Source organism: Barbus barbus, assembly GCF_936440315.1.
Source record: "Barbus barbus genome assembly, chromosome: 39".
Classification (NCBI taxonomy): Eukaryota; Metazoa; Chordata; class Actinopteri; order Cypriniformes; family Cyprinidae; genus Barbus; species Barbus barbus.
The window spans coordinates 21,899,802-21,927,399 of NC_136717.1; the positions used below are offsets into that span (position 1 = coordinate 21,899,802).

The 27,598-nt window shown below is 35.8% G+C and overlaps 1 protein-coding gene across 2 annotated transcripts; it reads right to left on the reverse strand.

The window, feature by feature from the left end:
* Window positions 1-112: 112 nt before the first annotated feature.
* On the reverse strand, window positions 113-23,380 carry LOC306858330 (ninjurin-2-like). 2 transcript variants are annotated; one of them, XM_079398817.1, is made up of 4 exons: window positions 23,064-23,380; window positions 761-971; window positions 503-669; window positions 113-413 (listed from the first exon to the last, which is right to left on the reverse strand). In XM_079398817.1, exons 1-3 carry the CDS (start codon window positions 23,094-23,096, stop codon window positions 521-523), a joined length of 393 nt encoding a protein of 130 aa, XP_079254943.1. In that variant the 5' UTR covers window positions 23,097-23,380; the 3' UTR covers window positions 113-413; window positions 503-520. The 2 variants fall into 2 exon arrangements, with proteins under 2 accessions (XP_079254943.1, XP_079254944.1); XM_079398818.1 differs by having other exon boundaries at window positions 541-669; window positions 23,064-23,310.
* Window positions 23,381-27,598: the final 4,218 nt, after the last annotated feature.

Consider the following 27,598-nt stretch of genomic DNA (forward strand, 5'->3'; position numbering starts at 1 on the left):
CCCACGTGATCGTTAACACACTCTCTCTCTGTCTCTCTCACACACACGCGCACATATATGTATGGGGACAAAGACATTTTTTACAGAAAAAGTGCCAGAGATCATTTAAATACATAGTAAACAGTTGAGTATTTTATTATAAACGTTTATTAATAGTTGGGACGGCATGAAGTGTAGAGCACGTTAGATTATGAATTTGTGTTATTTGATTATTTTGCCTCTAGGTAATATAAATCATTAGACAGTCTATGATAAATGTATGTTGTATGTAGACCCTTTAATATAATGCCCTCTGTAGAAATAAATAAAAAAGACCAAAGAATAACTGTGTCTTCTATAGTATAACAAATATCAAAGCCAGAAGGAAGTCTCTCATGATTGGACCGGCCTGAAGAATGACCATTATTGAGACCCTAAAACCAAACAACATGAAAGAAACAGTCAGTTTGCTTATTATACTCTGGCATGCATATTCAACGTTGATTTTTATTTTCTGTATCACCTGTATCTTACAGACAGTTTACTGATTAGGATAGAGACCTGTCTTCTGCACTCCAAAAGCGGTGATGAAGATGTTGATGATGACGGTGAGGAACACCAGCACAGTTGCCACATTGTTTATTATGTCCAGCTTCCTCTGATTGGCCACATCATTGAGGTTTTTGCGTGCTGAGAAGGAAAGATTGTATGAAAAAAAATAACCAATTATAAAACATCCTTACAGGTTTTGTGCTGAATGCACGATGGATTTCACTCTCACCCATGTGGACAAAAAGAGCCCCCGCGAGCACTTGGAAGAAGAGAGACACGGCGATGAGGACGATGACAGTGAGGTAGTACTTGAACTCGGGGCCCTGCTCCAGGACGGCTTTCAGCTGAGAGGCATTTGCCATCAGCAGCGCCACATCCAGCATGCTTTCTCCCACACTCTTCTTAGTGGCATACTGATTAATGTTGAGAGGTTCTGCAGGCTAAAAGAGAGAAATCATTTCAAATCATACATTAAACATTTTTCTATCATTTTTTTTTTTTTTTTGTAATTAGCATTAAATTGCATTAAATGCACCTTTCATGGTATACATATGTGTTACTTATTTTGCACAGGTGGCAAAGTAATGTGATGCATCTGTTGCATATAAGAATATTTTCAGAATCATGGATTCTTATTTCAAATGCATTAATTCACCAATGGTGTGCCAGAATATTTTCAGTGGAGGAAAACAAGAGGCCATCTGCCCTCATCTTTAGAAGAAATATCAGTGGTTTCCAGCAACATCTGTACTCTGTGAGATAAGATCCTTCAAAGCCAGAGAGAAGTTCTCAGTGCAAATGGAAAAAAGCTAAATGAACCCATTTAAATGTCAAAACTACTGAGAAAATTTTTTCTATAATTAATCCTACATTTCTTACACTCTCTGTGTTCCCATGAGGACAAACACTCCAACCAAATATTTCATTAATAAAAAATAAAAAAATCTACACAAAATATGCACAAAAATATTAAAAGTATAAAATACCTATTTATATAATTTACATAAAATCATTAAAAAAAATTAAAACGAATATAATTATATTCATAATATTGTAATTTATTATGCATGTAATGTAAATATAACTGTATACAAAGTCTTCTACATTAATGTTTAATGTTGGCAATTGCCAACATAATATATGGCTTTTTTTTAAATGCACAACAAATCAATATGAATATTTGATGAAGTTTGTCATGATAAATTAATGCACCGACGTACAGTATGTAGAAATTGAATAATGAAACTGACAATCATATCTACCGATAGATGGCAGCATTTCATTATTAATTTTTCAATCTGCAACTTTCTTTTTATAGTAACCACCTGGGGGCGCTAGATATCCTTTTACATCATCATCTTTGTAATGGTTTTAAAGTATTATTTGTGTTGTTGTTGATGATGTTATTGTTGTTAATGCTGATGTGTTTCTAAATAATTTTTAGTTCTCAAATGAATCCAAATAATTTTTTGCTGATATCATATTTCTTATTGATCCAGAGCCCTTGAAACCTTTCCACTAAATCTCCAAACTTCACTTCATGTGTTTCATGATTCTTCTTTTTGATCTTGGTTCTCTTAACATGCCCTCATCACTGTCTACAGGACCAGTTAGAGACATGTAGGTTGAGATTGCATCTACATACATGTGACCCTATAGATTGAAGATCAATGGAGCTGAAGAATGTGTCCCAACACTCACCCGTCTTATCTACATCAGAACAAAGTGCCCCCCCCCAAACATACATTTCATCCATGTGATGTGACATAAGAGCCTGTTTTGCAAAAAAACCAAAAAAACCTGAATCCTCTCCACCAATCACGGCGCAGTAAAACTAAGACCAGGCGAGCGTCCAAATACCACACGTACAGGCTCACTGTTTTCCTTAATGATGGGGAACATTTTCCTTTTTTCTTTTTAAAATAAACACCATGGGAGAGGTCAGGAATATTTTACATGTGGGGCCCGTGTAGCTGGCCCACAGGAAGTCCACCTCCCCACCCACTCATTGGCTGCTCTCACGTCCAATAGCAAATGGGAACGGGCGAGGAGGGTTCACTCAAATGAATAACTGTTTTTCCTCCTTTTTCTTTTTGCTCCTCTTTTCTGGGCAAACCACATCCCACAACATATGCAGATACACAGGAGGAGGGTCCATATAAACATTCAAACCCCCTATACTGCTCTGAAAACACCTCGTTCACCACAGAAAAGAGAAAAACACTCACTCACTCACTCACTCACACACACACGTTGGGTTTCCATGCTTTATGCATTCTATAGGCGTACTGGTTTTTATACAAACTATTTTCTATCGCCTTACACCAACACTACACCTAAACCTACCCCTCACCAAAAACTTTTAGCATTTTTAGATTTGCAAAAAACTTAATTCTATATGATTTATAGAATTAAGCTTGTTTCTCCATGGGGACCAAAAAATGTCCCCACAAAGACAAAGATTTTGGATATTGCCATCTTTATGGGGACATTTAGTCCCCATAATGTAGGGTTTACCAGGACCACACACACACACACTTAATGTGCATAATAATTAAGTAAATAATAATTAAATTATATTTTCATACATTTCATAATTTTACATTTTGAAAATTATACATTAAAAAGAGAAAACATCCTGTAAATGACACATAAGATATTTATTTTATTCTGTTATATTTCATTTAAAGTTTTGCTTAGACACTGTTAAACTGTGGTTAAAAAAATACAAAATTTAAACAAAATTTACAATTATATTGATGGATTTACAATGTGTTAAAATTGAATGTAAAACAATAAAATATATATATGTACGCATTTGAAAAAATAAGGCAAATAAATGTTTAATATGACCCTCACATAAAAAAAGAAAACAGCTGAAATCTGTAATAAAAACCAACTAGATAAGATTTTAGTTTAATATTTAATTAATTTCACTTCAATTGTAATTAAAATTTCAGTAATTTTGTTAAATCTGTATAGTAAAAAAATCTGTATTGTATTTTTTTATTATTAGTTTTAATTTATTTGGTTTAGCTTATTTTAGTACTTTAACCTAAAATGAATAAACATTTGAAGTGTTGCCTTGGCAAGTATAGCTGAAATGAAATATATTATTTTATTTTATTTCAAGTAATGAAAATGCTTTTTAATGGTTTCAGAAAATAACCCTCGTACATACATTTTATCTTCTGCAATGGAACCACATAAAACATCCCAAAAAGCTCCTTATCAACCACACAGAAATTAAAAGTATAGTTTTATTATTTATCATTTCTCATGAAACTCTTAAAAAAGAAAAAAAAAGAAAAACTGAATGAGGACACCAGCACTGACCCAGCAGATTTATGTTGTGGGAAACTGACCAACTCTCGTCATTCTTAGTTTAGCCTGTGACTTAAGTATCATTTTGAAGTCAGGAAATGATCAAATTGCCGGGCCGCTGGGTCAGATCCATCTCGCCCTCTATTTCCTTTCTTCCGTCCATTCGTTTTCAAGTTATGAGCTACTCACCTTTTAAACCAGAAGCACCATCCCATGAACTGAAAGTTCTGTTGACTTACAATGACATAATCCTGTTCATTTAAAACTTTTAAAACAATGGAAGCATTGGAATGATGTTTTCCCTGAAGGCATTATAAGTTATGAAAGATTCTCATGAAAGCCCTTTCCTCTATATTGTGGTATGAGGTGTGCTGTACAACAAAGGTCTGTTTGTTACGATGATAATATTGTGTGATTTTATGACTACAAGGCTTCTTTTGCCATTCGGTGCTCTGACATGCTGAGATAACGTGATGAAGGATTTAGAACCGGTTTATACGTTACGGTTGATATGAAAGCTACTGTACTCACTGACCTGCGGCAACGGTGCAAAATGAGCAAAATTTAAAGTGCTGACTTTACCATTCGGCCTTTAAACATCTATAAAACACAGACTTCCTTCCTGTTGGACACCCTGACAATGTTTCCAAGTGAGTTCATATGGATAGCGTGACCTTTGACCTCATATTTCTAGGCCCTAATCTGAGTGAGTAATGTAAAGAAATGTCAAAATCTATCAACGCACATGCAGTTACATAAGAATATGTCAGAACTTTAAGGCACTCGCTGCATTGCAACATTCGCCATCAATATTGCCACTGCAACCGGGGATCAGTGTAAACAGAGCCGGTAAAGCTAGCTTTCAGAGGTGAGCCAATCAGGACTAGGATGCATTGACGTTCTGGCCAATTAGAGAGTGAATGGAGCTTTAGGAATGTGTTGACAGATCAGTAGAGGCCCAGGGTATTCTGGGAATTTTAGATACAGTAAACCTCAGTTCCCCAGCAACTGTAGGGGACAAAAAACACATGGAGTATTACAACATATTTGCTTAAAGCATTACAGACACTTAAGATGTCTCATAAAAATCTGAGATAGTCAATACTTTACATTTATATTGCCCTGTTCAAGTATGTTTAGGCAGCCTTTGAAGTATTTGCCTTATTTGACAAATTATTTTATCTTAAGACTCAAGATGAGAAAAGTGCAAGATTTAAAGAGCAGAATAAATGAAAAAAAAGTGGTGCATCTTAATTCTTGCAACAAGTTCATTTGTTACCAGTAGGTGGCGACATGTGACTTGTTTTTATGAATGAGTCATTTGAATCACTCGTTTTTTGCTGGGTCATTTAAACACATTGATTCATTCAGGAATGAAACGCAAGAGGAAGGAAATGACAGTAATTTACACCTCACAAGTAAGCACAGCCTATGAAATTAGCCAATGAATTAACTCATTTATGATTGAGTCATTGAATTATTCACTCAACTTGTTCACAAATTCATTCAGGAACAAAACCACAACTACTATGTGTTTGTTTGGAGATGCATATTGTTACATTCTGCTTTGTGTTCATTTAGAACTGTTTTTGATAGTGGAGAAAAATAGATAAACTAGTAATAATGTCTAAAATGAGTTTCCATATTAACTTTTTGTTTATAGTGTATGCTAGAAGCCTATATTGTAGTATAGCATATAGTTTCTTCGTTATTGTAGTAATTGATTTACAAAAAACAAACAATGAAGGCCTTGTAGTTTATCGCTTCAGTATACTAAAGTATAAATCTGTGCCTGACCCTCAAGTTGTTGTTTATTCCTCCGTTGAGAAAATAAGTGCTTGTGAGAGCGTGTTTAACAGACTGCACATGGACAGTTTCAGTCTGTATAAACCAATAAAACTGGGCCTTTTATCACTGACAGTGTGTCTGCATTTGTGCAATAACAGATTTCTTTTTTGTCTAAATGAAGTTATACGTGGGGCGTATTGTGGGCTGTTTGGATGTGAAGAGGGTCACGCTATGTTTATGATGACAGTTGCTATAAACACTGGAACATCTTCACTTCATATCAAACAAGGGCAAAGTGGAGGCGGAGGGGATGTGATGGGACACGCTCCTTCCCCACCCACAGAGCCTGCAGCAGCTGTCACACCCCATGAACCCTGTGACCACACACACACACACACACACACACACATATACCCATGCCACAACATTCACATGATCACAAAAATTAAAAGTAATAATAATAAAATAAATAACTATAATACATAAATTGTGTTAATAATAATAAAATAATTATATATATTTAAATAAAAAATAAAAATAAAGTATAAATAAATAATGATGATCGAACATAATGATAAAACAATTATAAATATATGTATATAATAAATACATTTTATATATATATTAATAATAAATAACAATATAAATAATAAAATTATAATTATTATTATTATTAAATGAAACATCATATATTATTTATTTATTTATAATTATTATTGTTATAAATAAATACATATCTGTAACAGCAACTATTAGTAGTAGTGAGTGAGTGAGTGAGTGAGTGAGTGAGTGAGTGAGTGAAGTGACATTCAGCCAAGTATGGTGACCCATACTCGGAATTCGTGCTCTGCATTTAACCCATCCAACGTGCACACACACAGCAGTGAACACACACACACCGTGAACACACACCCGGAGCAGTGGGCAGCCATTTATGCTGCGGCGCCCGGGGAGCAGTTGGAGGTTCGGTGCCTTGCTCAAGGGCACCTCAGTCGTGGTATTGAGGGTGGAGAGAGCGCTGTACATTCACTCCCCCCACCTACAATTCCTGCCGGCCAGAGACTCGAACCCGTAACCTTTGGATCACGAGTCCAACTCTCTAACCATTAGGCCACGACTTCCCCACGTCGTGGCCTAGTAGTAATAGTAGTAGTAGTAATATCATTACATATATATATATATATATATATATATATACACACACACACACACACACAATATAGAATTATTAATAATATACTTAATTAGGTTATTATTATTATTATTATATGTGTGTATTTATTTTCGGTTGTTTTATTAATAATTAATGTATTTATTTTTTTATTATTTTGATTATTTAATTATTGTTGTTATTGTAATCATCATCATCATCATTTATGTATTTTATATATGGATTTATTTTTCATTAATTAATTAATTTATAATTACTTATTATCATCATCATCATCTATTATTTATTTATTTTATGTGTGTGTATTTATAATTATTTTTATTTTAATCATAGTTGCTCTTACTGTAAATACAACAGTAAAACTGTAATATATATATATATATAATAAATAATAAATTATAACAACATTATCTTCATCATCATTTTTCATGTATGCATTTATTTATTTGATTATTATTATTATATGGCTATAGATGTAAATATTTGATCAAAACAATTTAGATTCGTAGGCTACTTTCTGGAACATAGACTGTAATAAAACTATTGCAAACTGTAATAAACTATTTAAACTCACTATAATTTGAGTAATTTGCTCATAAACGGACTATCACCTGCACTGACTTCCTGGCACTGTGACTCTCAGTGTGTCACTGCTGCTGTTATTGTGCTCATATGGGAGGTTGGGAACCAGTGTGCTGTTTTCACACAGGCAGAGGAAGGACTTTGTGTATTATGTGTGGTTGACTTCATTTGAATTGGTCATGTTGATGTGGCTAAATAGAGGCTGAGAAAACAGCTGATTTAGATACATAAATGGCGAAAAAAACTTGGTTCTTCTTTTGAGGTGGTGGCTCATCAAATCCAGTTAGACACCACATGACCCAATTTCTCTTCTCTCTATCTATATGTTCACACACACATGAAGGCAAGCCCTGGGTTTATCTACCCACAATACCCCTCACCCACTCTCTTTGACTACAAATTCACTAGTTTCCTCATTTTTCATTTCTGCAGGGGGTCTGAGATGTTGGAAATGTGTTTTCTGTTAGACTGTGAGTCTTTGTTATCACTCATAACCTTTGGTGACATCCTGACTCTCGCCATCATGAAAGAAATTATAGCATTATAGATTTATAGATTTCCTGCTTTCCTAAACAGGAAATTGAGGTGGGATATAAAGACGAACAGTTTGCATGTACCTCACAGACATCAACATGCCATTTAATATTGATAGTCAGATATAGTTGGTATCAGGGGGAGGGACATTTTCATTTTAGAAAGCATTTGATTGGACAAAACGAGTGAGTGCAGGATGAGTCATCAGCATTTTTTGGTCAGTTTTTTTCCACCAAAGATGAGAAGAACTGTTACAAACTTTTACATTTGTATATCAGCTTGATTAACTTTTATGAATATGTTTTAGCATAAATGACATTAGTAAGAACCTTTGAAGAACATCCATGGAACCTTTCAAGCTTCTTTATAGTGGAGAAAGGTACTTTAGAGTCTTAAAATGTTCTTCACACAAACTTCTGTTCTGTTCACTAAAATGTTCTTTAGGGAACCAAAAATGGTTCTTCTATGTTATCACTGCAAAAAAAACAAAAAAAAAACTTTAAAGAACATTTTCCACCATAAAGAACCTTTGTGGAACAGAAAGATCCCATGGGTGTTGGAACCATAGCCTCCAATAAAGAACCTTTGCTTTTAAGAGTTTTAGGAGATGTATTTGAGGCAAAGACACAAATGAGACCTCCATGAGATGGAAAGCAACCTCTGAGCAATAAACTCATCTTTTGGGTAAAACACACACACCCTGTTTGGCAAAGTACAAGACTGTGCAATGTTATAATGGAGCCCAAGGGAGACGCTGCTCTTAAAGAATTTATACTCATATCATCCCTGACCCAGTCATATCAGTGTGTGAGGAGATAGACAACAGGAAATGTTTACTTGACACTTTAAGCTTCAGGATAAAATTCCTACCTTTGTTTTCCCATGAACCCACCAAACATTCTTTATATTTCCTGACACAAGGACGAGTAAACGATTAGATCCGGTGCCCCGGTGGGCTGTCACTGGTGTGACTACATGATGAGAGCGGGTTGGGAATGTGTGTGTGGACTTAACTAGTTTGGGGGCAAAACTGTCCCCAAAAGAGCTAAATCTGACTAAACCTTTCATTGGGGACATTCAGGGACATTCCTCAATTGAAACTCACTCATAAACAGTTATTTATAATTTTTTGTCAGTTATTAATTTTTTTCCCCTATAACACAATTATTATTATTTTTTTATAATCCTAGTAGCTTTACATAAAAACATGTCATTCATAATTAATTTTTTTAACAAGGTTTTTACATTTTGCGAAAGTGTGTGTGGACTTGCCTATAGTTTTAGGCCAAAATTGTCCCCGAAAGTGAGCTAAATCTGACCAAACCTCCCTTTGGGGACATTTAGGGATGTCCTAAATTACACAGTGTAAATTCACTTTTAAACAAGTTTTTTTATTTTTTTATTCTAAGACTAAATAATACAGTTATTTATTTTTTGTCATAATTATCACAGCAGTTTTGCATAAAAAAAAATAAAAAAAATATGTAAAAGTCAGTTTGAGTGTGAGGACTTAACTGTAGTTTTAGGCCAAAATTGTCCTTAAGTGAGCTAAATAAAATGAAAAAATCCCCCCCAAATACATAAAAACATATTGTTCATAATTTTTTTAAGAACATTTGTATTTTGTGAATGTGTGTGTGGACTTACCCATAGTTTGAGGCCAAAATTGTCCCTAAAAGCGAGCTAAGTCTGACCAAACTTCCCTTTGGGGACGTTTAGGGACGTTCTAAATTTAAAAACTCACTTCTTAAATAATTATTTATTTTTCTAACACTAAAAAATGGAATAAGTTAGTTTTTGTCATTATAATCACAGCAGCTTTGCATAAAAACATAATTAATTTAAAAAATTGTAAAAGTCAGTTTGTGTGTGTGAAGACCTGAAGACCAAAGTTGTCCCTAAAAGTGAGCTAAAAAAAATCTGACCTAACTTCCCTTTGGGGACATTTAGGGATGTCCTCGACTGAAAACTCACTTTTAAACAGTGAATTTGTTTTAAATGTATTCTTTTTTTTCTAAGACTAATTAATACAGTAAGTTATTTTTTGTCATTATTATCAAGGCAAGGCAAGGCAAGTTTATTTATATAGCACATTTCATACACAGTGGTAATTCAAAGTGCTTTACATAAAAGAAAGTGAAATAGACATTAAAATCAATAAAAACATGGAAATAAGAATAATAAAAACAAGGAATTTTAAAATGATATAGAAAATGATTTAAAATAAATTTAAAGAAAATGATTATACATAAAATTCATTGCAGTCAGTTCGGACATATAGCACAGTGCTCATTCAAATGCACAGTTAAACAGATGAGTTTTGAGTCTTGATTTAAATGTGGCTAATGTTTTAGCACATCTGATCTCTTCTGGAAGCTGGTTCCAGCTGCGGGCCGCATAATAGCTAAACGCAGACTCCCCTTGTTTTGTGTGAACTCTTGGTATTTCTAACTGACTCGATCCTAATGATCTGAGTGGTCTGTTAGGTTTATATTCAGTGAGCATATCAGCAATATATTTAGGTCCTAGGCCATTGAGTGACTTATAAACGAGTAAAAGTACTTTAAAATCAATCCTAAATGTAACTGGAAGCCAGTGTAAGGACCTGAGGACTGGTGTGATATGCTCAGATTTTCTGGTTCTAGTCAGAATCCTGGCAGCAGCGTTCTGGATGAGCTGCAGTTGTCTAATGGTCTTCTTGGGAAGGCCGGTGAGGAGACCATTACAGTAATCCACCCTGCTGGTGATAAAGGCATGAACAAGTTTCTCCAAGTCTTGATTGGAGACAAAACATCTAATTCTTGCAATATTTTTTGAGATGATAGTATGCTGATTTAGTTATTGCTTTGACATGACTACTGAAACTAAGGTCTGTCTCCAGAATCACCCCAAGATATATCAAAGATATCAATTTGATATATCAAGATATCAAAGCAGCTTTGCATGAACACATTTTTATATTAAAACAAAACAAAACAAAAAGTCAGTTTGTCCTCATTTCCGAGCGAATGTGAGTGTGTTCTGCTGGGTTTTATTGAGATACAGCAACCCAAAGCTGGACAACTGGGGTGTCACTTCTATGAACTGGGTCATGATGTTCGGGGTTAACACACTCATATAGTCTCCAAAAATTGCTTCAGAAATGACATGCAGAAGGCACAGTAAACACACACTGCCCTCCTCTGTCCTTTGATAAAGAGTTTATCTGCAGCGCTGTGCTCAGGTCTCTCTGTCCCTGTCTGTCCTGGAAACAATGATAAAGAGAGAAAAGGGGAGACAGAACTGTAAATGGAGGAGCAGTGGATGTGCGAAGCTGGATCCTGAGCTCGGGGTGGAGGTCTGTGTTTGTCAGTTCAGTTTTCCAGCACCATCTTATCACCCTGTTTCACTCTCTCTCTCTAGTCCTCCCTCATTTATTCTATATCTCCCCTGAGCTCTCTCTTTCTGTTGTCCTTCCCTATGAAAACATGACCTCAGACAAACAGGACTCCAGCAGAGCACTCTGGCTTGATGTAAACTCAATGTGCCCACAGAAACATCTCACAAAGCTTGGCTGAATGCCAGCTTATGCACAGTGTTGCACACATTACATTTCATGTAAATCATCCATGCTAACACACACGTTTTCTATTTGGAATTTTTTTTAGTCTCTACAGATTCGAAAGATGTATTAGGCAACTTTTATCTGTATGACCAAAAATTATACGGCGATTTTAAGAGCTAGTGAGCGCGCCGGCGCCTGTCCTGCAGCGAGCGCGCTATTCAGCTTCCACTCTCCACACAAACACTTCAATAGCGCACATTTCTCTAGATTAACATCATATTGAGCGGCGATGTAAAGTTGCTACTACATCTTTCAGATGAAACGCCATATTTGAGGTCGACGAATGATAGGTGAGCGTTTGGATATTACCACATAGACCAGCCGTTAACAATCTGGCCTTCATGGACTGTGTCATTCACTTAACTAGCCACACCAAAGCAAACAGGAGGAGAGCATAAAGAGACAGGGCAACTAGAATTGAGGTCAGAATTAAAATATACAGTTTATAGTTGATTTATATAAAAGGTATATTTGTGTATAAAGTTGGGTATATCATTACTATTCCCGGTCCCGCCCACTCCCGCTGGCATTTTTTCCTGTCCCGTCCCAATCACGTGATTCGTAGAGATTTTGTTTCCCATCCTGCGGGATTCCCGAAAAATGTCAGCCTCTAATAGACATCACCAGACTCTTGGTCTCATCCTTTGAAATACTTTTCCCAGCCTTTAATGCAGCCAATTCCAATTGTTGCTTGTTTTGGAGAGTTTCTGCCTTTACTCTCCTCTTCAGCTGGTCAAATTCATGTTCAATCAGATTTAAATCTGGAGATTGACTTGGGCAATTTCCATTTCTTTGCCCTTATAAATTCCTTGACTGAACTGGCAGGGTGTTTTGGGTCATTGTCCTGATGCAATATGAAGCACTTCCCAATGAATCTGGTGGCATTTTCTTGAATATTGGTGGTCAAGATGATTCTGTACACTTCAGCATTCATTCTGCTACTGTTATCATACATTAAGTCATCAGTAAAGTTGAGAGGGCCTGTTCCAGAGGCAGCCATGCATGCCCATGCCATGACACCACCTCCACCATGCTTTACAGATGAGGCTCTATGCTTGGGATTATTTGCAGTTCCCTTTTTTCTCCACATTTTTGCTTTCCCATCACTTGGATAAAGGTTCATCTTTGTCTCATCGGTCCATAAACACAGTTCCAAAACTCTTCTGGCTCACCTTTGTGCTTTTTTGCAAACTCTAATCTTACCTTTCTATTTTTAGTGCTGGGCAGAGGTTTGCATCTTGCTGTGTAGCATCTGTAATTCTGTGTCAAAGTCTCCTGAGGACAGTAGATTGTCAGAGCATCACCCCAGCTTTCAGGAAGTTGTTGGTGATTTTACAGACATGTCTTTTAGGATTCATTTTCACAGCTTTTATGATTTGTCTGTCATCAACTACTGTTGTTTTCTCAGCTGATCAGGTCCATTGTTGGTTGCTGGTGTCGCTGGTGGTTTCCAAACTCTTGATTTCTCCATGCTCTTTGTTTTTGCTACAGCTCTAATCGACTTCCTGTTTTCTTTTAGCATCCAAATTGCTTGCTTTTCTCTCAAAGTCAGCTCCCTCATCTTCATCCTGGTTTGTGTGTGTCATCATCGAATGCAAGATTCAGAATACAGAAGTAATGGATATAACTGATACGACACATTACCTGCTTTTAATATCTGAAGAATTAATGCAACAGGACACAGCCGATCACTTAGAAAGACCTGTGAGGCAACTGTTACAATACTTATGCTCACATCAGATAGAGGGATAAACTCTAAAAGTGCTGAACTTCATAGCTGGTAAAACATGTATGTGTTGAATCACCCAATAATAAAATGTGACATTCTGTAGTTTTGTCTCATATTCATCTTTTGATTGCCAACAGAGCAATTTTGTCTTTACTGTTCCAATACTTATATATGTATGTATTAATTTCAATATTCATACATGTATTTATTACAATTACATATTCATTAAATATACAGTTTTATTACATTATTTTATTTTACTCATAACTTTTCTTTTCACTTAAATATATTTACATTTATCATTAAATATATTGTCTTATTTATTTTATTTACACCTTTTTCATGCACTTTTTGGTATTTATGGTTTAGCAATAATGTAGCTCAGTAACTGGATGTAGTCCAAACACATGCCCACACATTTGACATTTCTCTGATACACTCATATTCCTCTATTACCCTACACCAAATCTTCTTGATTTGAACTGTATCCAATGATACATATTTGTATTCCCATCCTAGCAACAAGCCATAAGATAAAACGGCACATTTGCAGTGAGACCAACCCATTTTCCCCACTTGTGAACGATTTCCACGATCCTCTCATTACCGTCACTGGCCTGTAATCATAAAAGAGGGCACCAGATATTTTCAAGGAAATTTATAGCACATTCAAAATGATAGATGATTATACTGTAGGCAATTTGCTCTGTCAGACTAACTTCAAAGTCACTCAGATTTATACATTGTGATATACCAGTTCTCTTTAATTGTGTCTTTAGGTTAACACACTCTAAAGATAGAGGATGTGTGAATGTGTGTGTGTACAGAGGGGTGCGGTTGGGGTAGTGTTGGTATAGGCAGGGCAGTGAAATGGCCTGGATTGGGCAGCTGCAGCCCTGGAAAGCACCGAAACGGCCGACAGCTTTAGTCATGGCTGCTGTAGTCACATGAGCTGGAATGTCTTTCATACTGAATACAGTTCAAACTGCTAGAAACGTGAGTGCAAATTCCTGCTCTGCTGGTCAGTGAGTTAACAAACAGCTAGAGGGAGACAGGTCTTTCTGTGTGTGTGTGTGTGTGTGTGTGTATAAGCATCAAGGGAGTTATGACCCATGGCACAAAGCACTGGTATCATATTACAGTGGAACGTCCAGTTTGTCAAATGACTGCTGGAGTGGCTGAAAAACACATCAGGTTTTATTATCTGCATGTGTGCGTGTGCTGAGAAGAATCTCTGGGGCAGGCTGACTTCAGATTTATGTGGCTGTGATGACTCATCCTGCTCTGAAGGCCATGTAGTTGTCTGAGAGACTTCCACCGGGGTGTTCATGGTCTCATGCAGGACCAACTTTGTCCTGCAGGGGAACAAGCAGCTCAATAAAACTGCTCAGAGTGGGAGAAACTGCTCAGAGCAAAATTTAAAAAACTATTCATGAATATTATTAAAATGTATTGTAATTTTTGGCATATTAATTTTAAATACATAATTTCTTATTGTATATGTATATAAACTGATGAGATTTTTTTTTTTAGTTATTTTATTCCCATATTAATTTTACATATACATTATAAATATATACATATATATCAATGTTAAGTCTTACTGATATACTATTATAGTTTTCAATATTTTAAGTTAGATTTTACTTTTATATGTTCTATTTTCTCTTTAATTTTAGTAAGTTTAATCATTTTTTGTGTGTTTTTGTAATTTTTATTCATTTTCTTTTAAATGTCTACCCTATATTTTTAAAAATATGTCTACTTTACCATATACTCTACTATAACATATAACCCTAATATTCTGTACATGGCTGTACAAGTAAAAATAGAAAATACAGTTGCACTTAATACAGTATATATTATCACTAAAAAAGTATTGTATTTTTTGCCATATTAATTTTAAATATCCACTTGCATACATATTTTTTTCCTATGGGCATATAGTGTGAGTATAGTTTTCATGTGTATGTCTTAAAAATAAAAATAAAATGTGATTCTCAGCAGGCGTGGAAAGTACATTCCGTTCATGAAAATGCAACAATGCAGCAATTCCTTTGAGAAAGTCAAACAGAAAATCTGAGTGGCAAACAAGGAGTTCAAAGACGTGAAGAAAAACAGAAATGTTTTTGTGCATTTGCTTGCGCACATCAATCAAAGAGACAGGAAAGTCTCTGAACGAGTCGAACAGCCGACAAAAATGATCTCAGAATACATCAAACGACTTACATCTCTTCTACTGACAACAGGATGGACAGATGCCAAACAGTGAAAAACTCACGTATGCTGACTCTGGGCCACTCTTATTACATAAGCATCCCAGTTTCACGCTTGTTTGTTTATTTGTCTGGGAAATTCGTTCCAGTCAAATGAAGCGCATGGAAACCCGAAGTCATGGCATCTACTTTCTTGATACCACAAAAAAGGTGGTGTTAAATGCAAGGTTGCTGCATGAAAACACACTTGAATTGGTTTACAAAGCTTTGCTTTGTGATCCAGAGTCTCAGATTATCCAAGCGCTACCTGTTAACCACAACACATCCTCAATGAAAAGATTTCACACCTTTCTCGCAGCTTTAAAAACCCACAAACGACTCACTGTGCCTTACACGCACACAGAAAGCTGGATTCAATCAGTACACCATTAAAGCAGCTGTACTCTAGACGAACAGGCTGCTGGGTCGCTGTCGGTGTCGTATGGGACAGACCCATTAAAAATCCACACCCATATTATATTAGTGTGAAACAGGCCAACAGCAAGTTTAACAGACATGCCTCTCATACCAGAGTAAGAGTAAAGTTATATAACAGGAAAAGTTATATAACAGGAAATGGTTATATAACCTTCAACATATGCTTTATAAATAACTGCCATGAATATTATAATATAGTGAAATTTATTGTATATATTTTTTAAGTATTATTTAATATTTGTTGTTAATTAAAAATGTATATTTTTAAGCAAATTTAATGTGTGTGTGCTTTATTAGGCCTATATATGCAATTATGTAATATACCATCCTGCCAAAAAACATATTATTGTTAGACAATATGCATGTATGTCTAACACAGTTTGTTTGGTAAATTAGTCCATAATTATTATTTTATTATATGTTATTATATAGCATCCCATTATTATTAGTTAATGCATTAATGCAATAAGCAAAACAAAATATATGTATAACACTGTATATATCATCCTGCTGAGAAAATAACTTTTATTATAATATATTATAATTAAAGTATTGCTAAGCTAACAGTGCAATACTCTAATAAGCAATATATTTGCAACACACACACACACACACATATATATATATATATATATATATGTGTGTGTGTGTGTCTATATACACATTTATACACATGTATACACATGTATACATATAACAAATCCCTGGTAAATAAATCCATATGTTTTTATGTATGTAGATTATACTACTTTATCTTTTTAATTTTATTTTTGCAGGATCTATATTTCTCTTGAATCGTCTGCCATCTTGGACAAATATTTTCATTGAGTGTGTCGCAATGCATTCTGGGATTGTCTTCTCTGTGTAGGCCACATGCAATGCTTTCTTCGAATTGAGGTATCTTAAGGCAACATGATGTTTCTGTCTACTCTAATCCTTCATGTCAGAGTGTCACACATGATTCCCAAAGAATCTCATTTGGAAGCAGAAGGCATGACCCTAGAAGCCACACATGTTTTGTCTTCACATGTGACATCTCAGCATGAGACTTTCCTCCAGGGCTTTCCTGCCTTTCATTGAGGAGCACCCACTGGTTTGGCCCACTAAAAACTGAATTTCCTTCCCTCTGAGAAGCACTGTCGTAGAAGAAAAGCAGACAGATGAGACTGGATAAAGTAACTTAAATTGACAGCTGACCCACAAGCAATCAATCATGCTGTCAGTGACAAGCCATGTGTGTGTCCTACACCAGCGAAGCCTGAAAGACAACAGCTACACATGCTTGCTGTATGAAAACAACTGGAACAAAGTGTGACTGCTGGTCCCCGAAACTATCTGGACACTTAAGTTACATTTACAAATCAACTGCTTCACATGGTTGAAAAGTTACAGGTGTTCATCATATTAACTATAGACATGTTTCCCTAATCTTTGACACCCATAAAGTATCAAAATAAATAATTTGGATTTTTTTGGGAATATTTTTATTTTATTTATTTATTTATTTATTTTTTTGTGGTTAAAAATACAGTAAAAAAGTAATATTATTACAGATTTCTATTTAAATATATTTACTCACACCGCCTACAACGTGATCAAGGCTCACCCCAATCGGCCTGATGGGGACGCTACAGCGATCGAAAGTACGAAATCGCTCATAACTCCTAAACCGTCAGTCGCAGGCTCAACTGTCTTATGTCGTTGGATTCGTTGGCTCATGTCAGACAAATCGCATGCCTCAGATTCGATCATGAGCGGGTATTTCAGGTATTTCACATTTTTTGCAAAACGTACTTTTGCGAATTAGTCTTAGGTTTTTCGCCAGATCAGAACCAAACCGGAACACTTATGTAAGAGCTCAAGCTGAGGTCACAGGAAAAAAAATCGCGGAGATTGGTCACTTGGTAGCGCTATAAAATGGAATAAACATAAAAATGGCTGTAACTAGACAACCTATCAACATGAAAAATCACTGTGCACATCTTGGTCCAAAGTGTCACAAGTGTGGGGACATTTGCGTATCTCAAAAAAACATGGCTGCCATTGGCCGATGAAGTTTGAGCACCTATTAGACCAGGTTAACGGAGGCAGATCGGAATGGAACTCGGTGGGCCTGTTTGACTCACAGCCCCAAAGGTCTGTGAGAAATTTGAAAGAAATTGGCCACTGGGGGGCAGTATTGTATTTTTTGAGGGTGTAAACAATTGTACATTGTGCGGTTTTCCGCACATACACACGATATTCATATAGAACCATTAGAACTCAAATCGTTTTTTAAATGATTGAGAAGATGTGAAAAACCTACTGTTGCGAACTAGTCCTAGGTTTTTCGCTCAGTTTGGAAAAAAACACCACAGTGCAATTCTCTGGATTCTCTAGGTCAGTAATTATCAAAAACATGTTGAAATTTACCCTTTGGGAAGCTATAACGGGGTCAAAAACTCAAACAAAACAAAAACTCAAAACTTCACGAAACCCGCTGAGCACATGCGACAGGTGATTCTAAACAAGCATGCAAAATTTCAGGGACATCGGACCACAGCTGGCACTATAACAATCATAAACATTATAAAAACATCATATTTCTATGGTAAATCACCTGGATTTGCCAAAAATGCTTTTTGAATAATTGATTTCAGTGATTACAGGCTTGCTAAATAATATGTAATGTCTTTTTCCTTATGTGCTTAAATACATAAAGCGCTTGAACCCCAGTAATCGCTGCTTGCAGCTATATTTTCTTATTATTATCAGGGAAAACAGTTGAGCTGCTTAATATTTTTGTGGAAACTATGATACATTTTTAAACTGAAAGTTCAAAAGAACTTGATTATCCATTTTTGTAACAAGTTTAAAAGTCATGTTTGATCAATTTACCTTGCTCAATAGTAGTTATAGTAGTTATATGTGACCCTGAACCACAAAGGGTCAAATTTGTATTTGTATTTTTTTTACAGTTAAATACAATACAATTTTGTATAATACATGAATAAATAAGCTTTCCATTGATGTATGGTTTGTTAGAATAGGACAATATTTGGCCGAGATACAACTATTTGAAAATCTGGAATCTGAGGGTGCAACAAAATCAAAATATTGAGAAAATCGCCTTTAAAGTCGTCCAAATGAAATCCTTAGCAATGCATATTACTAATCAAAAATTAAGTTATATAAATATTTTTTAAGTTATATAATATATAAAATATTTTCATGGAACATGATCTTTACTTAATATCCAAATAAGTTTTGGCATAAAAGAAAAATCGATAAATATGACCTATACAATGTATTGTTGCTATTGCTACAAATATACCCCAGCGACTTATGACTGGTTTTGTAGTCCAGGATCACATATGTTATATTAAAATTGTATATTATTATATTATATTATATTTAAAGGCATATTTTTGTTCAGTGTTTTGAAAAATGCCATTTGCCTTGATCTTTTGATCTTGCTTTGACATTTATAAATTTTTAAGTGTAGAAAAAATTTAAAGGTCACTGCATATAAGAGTGCTTAAAACCGCATAGATCCGCTGAATTGTGTATAATGTCAAACCCACAAAGCAATAATCATGTTGTCACTGGGACACTAAATCAAAAACTTCAAGGTGTTTCATCACAGACGTGACACTATCGCAGCCTCTGGTTAGACATTATTCACTCATATACGGCTGTAGTGTCAGTCGATAACTTTAAACAAACATTCTCTAGAGACACGGCAACAGCGGAACCGTGCCAGTTTCAATTTTCTTTCAGTCGTTACTTTTTAACCATTCTATCAAAGAACTTATCGTGTCTGCGGGGGGCTCACGGATGTGTTCACAGGCCGGCGCCACATGTTGCGTGTGAGATCTCTCACCGAGAGGCCCCTATGAAAGAGGCCCCATTCCCCTGTCCCACAGGTGAGGGGATATGCACATATCTCATTTAGCTCTGACCCCTGAAGAACCCATCAGCCTTGAATCTAGAGCACATAGTGGCCTGTTGGGTCACAATGCCAATGTATATGCATCACCTCGCTGACATACACCAAAAATTTCCACTAAATGTGAAAACTTCTGACTCGGTTAAACATGTCAGTCAGCGAGGGTCTGGTTGGATTCCAGTGGTATGAAGAATTGGCTCATTTGAAGGAGGGAAGCTCTTGAGAAAAGACTTGAATGACAGACAGAGCAGAGCAGTGAGAAAACTCTTAGCTTGCATTATCTGACACTAGACATTCAGTATCAGAGTAACATACACAAAAAATACAAATTATACAGATCTATGACGACATTTACTCTAAAGTAAATGTCTTGATTGGGATTGGGATCAATCCCAACCAATCATTTTATGATTGGGAATTGGATAATTCACAAAATATTTCTTACTTTAATACAAGGTCCGTTGTGCTTATCATAATCTACAGTAAAGTATTATTTAAATATATTATTCAACAAGCCTTTCTTTTGGAAACTGTGAAATTGAAAGGGGAAAACTATAGATATCTGCATCCAACTGTCACCACAGTGACCAATCATCCAGCCAACAGACGACTGTAACCAGAGGAGGAGAGTTAAACATTAAACACTGTGTTATTAAAGCAAACAAACCTAATTACCAATAACCCTGTTTAATGCACTTATACATAACACATGTTTGGCCTTTGGTGTAAACCTCATAATCTCATGCCCTCATTCTAAGCTTCAAAATCACCAAAGCTGCTGCAAATCTTTTTTTTTTAAATCACATTTACGTCTCATCATGTGATTGCACTTACATTTTTACAGGACCTCTTCATAGATGACAGCATTATTGTGCAAATCTGTGTTTCATCCCACATCTGGAAACACTTAAATCTCCCAGCATTCCTGGGTGCATTAGAGTATTAACTGTTATTGTTACTACAACAGCAGCACTGCATCATGGGACATGATCCAGGCCTGCTAGCCAGACAGATCTATACGTTACTTGGATTTCCACCGAAATTCAATATGAATTCCACACGCACAAAATGAAAAAGCACAAAATGACACAAAGTTGAAGGAAATGCATTCAACACGTGGCTGGGTTGCCTTCAGTTGTGTGACACTAGTGTGAGAGATGCCAGAACAGGTGCTACTGCCCACTATAGAGCCTGGATGAAGTGGCACCGAGGTGCCATCAGGACAAAGAGTAGTAGCCAATTCCCAGAAATGCCAGTCATCATGCTGTACTTCACAAAGACACTCCAAATGTTTCAGTGGAGAATACAAGAAAAGACTGGAGAGAATCTCAGGAAAGAATTAGATATAAATTGCACTGGCATAGAAAAACAGCCTAAAGTTAGGCCTAAATCTCAAAACCATGGAAAGTCGAAACATAACTTTCATGTAAGTGACATGGCTTCTTTTCACCCCTAGGGTAAAACTGAGTAATATCTGAATATCTCATACCAGTAATGCACATATCTGATTTCAGATGAACCCCTTAAACCATTTTACATCCGTTGAACCCCCATGGCCCCTGTTTTAATAAGTGCATTATCTGGCAATCATTTTCACAGGGATCAATGTGCTCTGCAATATCATATAGTACTCCAACTGCCCTGCCTGTGAGCGCTGTGTAATCCTGAGGAAATGGGATCCTAAACTCATTGTCAGGGCTGTGGATTACGTTGGAGACCCGGCGAGCTGCGCTTCTCGGACACATGATGGTGTGTCGTTCTGTATCGGTCTTTGCTGCTCTGGCCACAGGTTATTAAAGATAATAACATTATGTTGTTAAAAAAATTAACAAGTCAGCAGATATGACATTTGGACATTTAGTGGCACATACATAATAAGATGGATGTGAGGCATGAGAAGAGCAAGGATAGTCCTGTGACAAACAAATCCTGCTGGAATCTGTCCCTAGGAAGTGGAATTTAATATATGCCACTAATAATAGAAGCACGTCTGAAAAAAATTATTGAATAAAACCTTAGAGGGAAAGTTCACTGCAGAACGCAAAAGAATATACTCTATTGTTCAAAAGTTGGATCAGTAATTTTTTATTAAGCAAGGAAGCATTCAATTGTTCAAAAGTGACAGTTAGGCATTTATAAATTTACAAAATATTACTATGTCTATTATTAAATAAAACTCATTCATCAAAGAATCCTGAAAAAAATGATCACAGTTTCCAGAAAAATGTGGAGCAGCACAACAGTTTTTATAATAATAGTAATAATAATAATAATAATGTTTTTAAGGATCATGTGACACTGAAATCTGGAGTAATGATGATGAAAATTCAGTTTTGTCATCGCAGGAATAAATTACATTTTAAAATATATTACAATAGAAAACAATTATTTTAAATTGTAATAATGTTCAGCATAAGATACATCTTAAAAAAAACTCAAAATTGTAGTGTACTTTATTTAATTTTAAGAATAAGAACCTGCCGATATTCACGGTATGAACAAACATTACAGTTTTTTCCACAATAATTTCTTTTGTGTTCCACAGAAGAAAGAAAGTCATACAAGTAAGTCAATTACAGATTACAGATCTTTCGTTTTTGGGTGAACTGTCCAAAAAAAGAGTACCTGTGAACGTCAAACTGTATTTTATTCCTAAATTATTTTGCTCTAAAACCTCTTAAAAATCCTATAAGAAACAATTCGGAATCGCTTGTTTCAGTCATCTGAGATTATGAGCCATCTAAAAATATCACGATGCCAGAAATAGAACATTTTCAGAATTGCGCTTCAAGAGACTAATTTTTACTGAACATATAAGCAATTCCCAGCTTTCCCAGTGTTGTAATTCTCTCCCTGAGAAGCCATGGCCGTCAGAGATTTGTGACAATCCTCCTAACCCCAGTAATAGTTTGGTAAGTGCATGTCGTGTTGATCATCAGGTACATTAAAGGTTCAGTCAGACTTTGCAGTCTATCACTAATTGATATTTGATGGATTCTTTGAGTGATGCTCAGCTTCAGAAGAGAGAGAACTACATGATTACCTTCCTCTAAATACACAGAACATTCTGCACCCCGATGTGAGGACGGAGCAGGACAGAGAGCAAGGGAAAGAAAATAAGGAATGCCATGTCGCAGCCCCCAAAGAAATACCAGCGGCTTCTAGACGTCTCAGCATACCTGCAGATCTGTACGTCCTCTTGCTGCTGGCATGGCTGAGTCCCAGACGACTGTCGATGTTGCTAAACGGCTGAATCAGAGTCGAGATATACGCTTCTGAGTTACTCAGAAAGGGAAAGTAGGAAAGTTGGTAAATGCTTTGAAGAATTTCATGGCACACAGCAAGGATAGCCGTCCGGGGCAAACAAGTGTGTTATTCATTCTTTCTTATTTTTTTTCACTCCAGCCCACTCCAACCCACTGGACTGGGTTACAACAACTCTGAGCACTCCTTTGTAAACAGCAAACCAGTCAAATACACTATAGCCAATGTAATCACAGTCTGCAAAGAGAAGAAAGACTAGATTTTGTCTGTTGCTTGTTCAAGTGCCCAGGCAGTATAATTAGACTCAAATTCCCCCATCCAGTAAAGGGCTACATTCAGAGCTCATCCACTCACCCAACACTTAAAATGCAACATTTTGATATTTTTATAAATGTGTGGCCAATATGTAATCAGTGGTTTAATATAAAGCACACAAAAAGACTGAATTGGAAACACAGGCAAACAGTGATAAATTTGATGATATGTCTTATGTTTTCAGAGTTAAAATACCGTCTCCTGCTAGTTTAAAATGCAGAGGCTACTTTAAGTAAGCTAGGCTGATTTTTCCGAAAAGTGCAAACACTGGCTATTTCAGTATTTGAGGGGTCCAACATGTCAACTTTTGCTTCAACCAATGGCATAAGTTTGGGATAGAAATGCCTGTTTGGCTAGACAATGGCCGCCAGCTTTAAGAAAACTTGTTGGAAACCGCTGTTATTTTTACAATTAGTCATGCAAAAACGACACACACTCTTAAAAATAAAGGTGCTTGAAAGGTTCTTCAAAGCGATGCCATAGAAGAACCATTCCTGGTTCCACAAAGAACCATTCCGTCAAAGTTTCTTTAAAGAATCTTCTTTTTATAATCTGAAGAACCTTGTTTCGACCACAAAGACCCTTTTGTGAAACAGAAAAGTTCTTCAGATTATAAAGGTTCTTTATGGACAAAAAGGTTCTTTTATGGCATCATGAAGCACTCTTATTTTTAAGAGTGCACTTCGGCTTTAAAGGGATAGTTTTTCCAGAAATAAGTTTTGTCACTCATCCTCATGTCATTCCAAACCTGTATGACTTTCTTTTTATGCAATCACAATGAAGGTCTTAAAAAGGACTAAAAGAACCATAAAAGTTTCATAAAAACATTACAGATATAATTCATAAGACGTTTGTGTTATATTCTAACACAAGCAATTTGATAGCTTTGTATGACAAACAGACCAAATCCAGTGAATCATTGAGTTAAAGAGTTGAATCAGTCTAATTTCTACTGAATCATCCAATTCATTCAATTATTATTATTTTTTTTATGTATATGAATTGGATATTGGACCAGATGAACGTGAATTGGACCAGTCTAATTACTAAATCAATTATTTAGACTGTTTTTTTGCAAACTTACTCAAATGATTCATTGAAAAGATCTGATTCAAAAGAATGATTCATTCACGAATTAGACAATGCTACTTCTCTCATGAACACATTAAGGAGATCTAAGGTGGATGTCAAGAGTTTTTTGTGAACGGTGACTTAAATTTCTTTTTTTTTCCAGCAAATTTTGGAATATTCAGAAAACTTGGAATATTGATATATAATTTTGAAGTTTCACATCTCCACAACTCGTTTACTTTCATTATATAAAGCATCACATGAGGTTGGAACAACACGAGAGTGGGCAATTTTTTGGTGAACTATCCCTTCAAGAAATAAGCACATAATCCTCATAACCCATATTAGATTGAAATTTGTATTTTAATTTTTTTTTTTTTAAATCAATGTCTCCTGGTAACAGTAAATATCTTATTTCATACAAAAATATAAGAGGAAATCTTATCTAGAGCATGGATAGCTACTTTTAGAATCATTTCACGTGTCACATGTATATTATAGGAGGGTGTGACTGGTTCTCCACAAAGACCAAAGTTTGACTCAGTAAACCTAAAGTACTGGTTTTTCTGAATCTATTATGACCATCAGTGTCGTAATGCTTCAGCCGTTTAGGTGTGACCACATACTGTGTGATTAAAACACAATATTATGCATATTGCATTTCAAGCTTTATACACCACAGCATTCTGACACACATTACACAGCGGCAGCCATTGTATTATGGGACACTTTCTACTGACAATGTGGCCTTGGGATGCTCCTCACATATTAGATAACAGTGAGCATTTGGATAAAGCGTGTTCAGTATTAAAGCATGAAATGGATATTTTCATCCAAAACGGCAGTGACCTGCTTGTTTTCTTGTTAGCAATTATTCAAGCAAGGCACATAACGTACCATTATGCAGTCACAATAGTGATTTGACTCACAAAGTCGCAAGGGAGAATAATAATTGCTGTAATTACAGACACAGAGAGGATTGGCTAAAGAAAAGCATCAAACGAAGCTGATATATGTAAAGGGGAAAGGCCTAGAGCTGAAGAACAGCCTCCATTAAGGGTGTGGATTGACAGAGGGCTCTTTCAACTGCACTGCCCCGATGCAGTTATGTTAAACATGTGCCTGTGTTTGCTGAGGTTCTGGGCCTCACTATGAAAAAGAAAAAAAAAGAGCAAGCAGGGGCCAAAAAAAGAGAATCTCTTGTGAGAAGGTGGTAAATGGATAGACATTTTTGCCCTTTGAAACGAAGATTCACTCGACAGCGCCATCGTCTAGAGCTTCAATAGTTCATCCCAAAATTACAATTTCTTAAAAATGCACTCAGGCCATCTAAGATGTAGATGAGTTTGTTTCTTCATCAGAACAGATTTGTTGAAATGTAGCATTACATCACATGCTCACCAATTAATGTCTTCTGAAGTGAAAAGCTGTGTGTTTTTGCTTGTAAACAGTGCTTGATCTGCATGTGCATATTTCTCTCCTGATTCAGAATAGACAATTTTTCACAGTATTATGGATAGAGGACTCAACTTTTAGCCGGAAACAATGGTTTAAAGTTAAAAATGTTTTAATTATGGATTTATTCCTTCTTAATATGCAACTTTTCACTTTACAAAACATTAATTGATGGGCTGGTGTGGTGTGGATCATTGTGATGTTTTTACCAGCTGTTTGAACTCTCATTCTGACGGCACCCATTCACTGCAGAGGCAAGTGAGCAAGTGCTAATGATGAAGAAACAAACTCATCTTGGATGACCTAAGGGTGAGTACATTTTCAGCAAATTAAAATTTTTGGGCGAACTATTCCTTTCATCTGAAGAACTAAACCGCAGCATGTTCGCTCTCTTTGACTGTTCCCACAGTGACAGCTCGTGCTGGTCACGCACTCGCTCTTCTCCTTAAATACACAATGAGGCATTAGCAGCTACAGTCACTGACACAGTCCAAGGGCTGTGTGCCATCGCAGCTGCAATAGTGGTGGACACGTGGCATTTGTGGTTCTTTGTGCTCCGCAAGTGCCCAAAACATCTCTGCATGTAACCTCAAACACCTAAGCCAGAGCAGATGACCACTGTGAGGCCTAAAATAGACTGAATTAAAATGAACTTCTATCCATGTTGGAATCTGGTCCAAGTGGCCAATGCATTGCCTTACTCTGTCCGTATGTGAGCTAATGTGCTGTACACGCACTATACATGCTCACCAAGGCTGCATTTATTTGATAAAAAATACAGTAAAAACAGCAATATTATGCAATTTTATTATAATTTGAAGTATAACTATTTTCTTTTTAAATCTATTTTTAAAATATAATTTATTTCTCTGCTGTCAAAACCTGAATTTCAGAAGCCATTATTCCACTTCATTCTTAAATGCTGATTTGGTGCTAAGAAAAACAGTTGTTGCTTAATATTTTTGTGGAAACGATGATGCATTTTTGTTTTCAGGATTCTTGTATTTAAAACAGAAATCTTAATTTTAAATGTGTTTACAGTCAACTTTGATCGATTTTATGCACCCTTGATGAATAAATGTATTAATTTCTTTCAAAACAAAAATCAATAAGACCGCAAAAGTACTTTTGAATGGTACTTTATGCCAATTAAAAAAAAAAAAAAACTTAACCAGAGACAAAAATTATTCTGAGAAGTAGAATTTTGTGAGATGAAGACATTATGAACAAATTAAATACATTTCCTTTTAGTTAATCAACAAAATAGTTTTTAATGGGTTTGTTTTCCTATATGTAAGACAATAGATAGACTCCACCCACCCAGTGTGGGTGCTGTACATTGTGTACCCTCTGCTCCATACCATCAAACAGGACTTGCTTTAGAAGTTTGAACAAAAGCACAGATATTTGACAGGTCATCTGTCATCACTTCACTCTGACAACTAAAGAGTGTTCTGAACCAAAATTGGGCCAAAATACTAAGCTTTACTGTTTTATGTCAAATCCCATGTTCATTTGTCTTATGACCAAGTTATGCAATGCATATGTTTACAACGAGTCTCATTTAGATTTTTTAAGCTCAGTTTAAAAAAACAAAAAAAAACCTGCC

What these genes read in the sequence shown, in the direction of transcription:
- LOC306858330 (XM_079398817.1), bottom strand. Translation starts at nt 23,096, where the DNA reads ATGCCAGCAGCAAGAGGACGTACAGATCTGCAG. An exon ending in GAGGACGTACAGATCTGCAG is followed by an intron (nt 972 to 23,063) that starts GTATGCTGAGAC and finishes TCTCTCTTTTAG; the next exon opens with CCTGCAGAACCTCTCAACAT. An exon ending in GGCTCTTTTTGTCCACATGG is followed by an intron (nt 670 to 760) that starts GTGAGAGTGAAA and finishes TTTCCTTCTCAG; the next exon opens with CACGCAAAAACCTCAATGAT.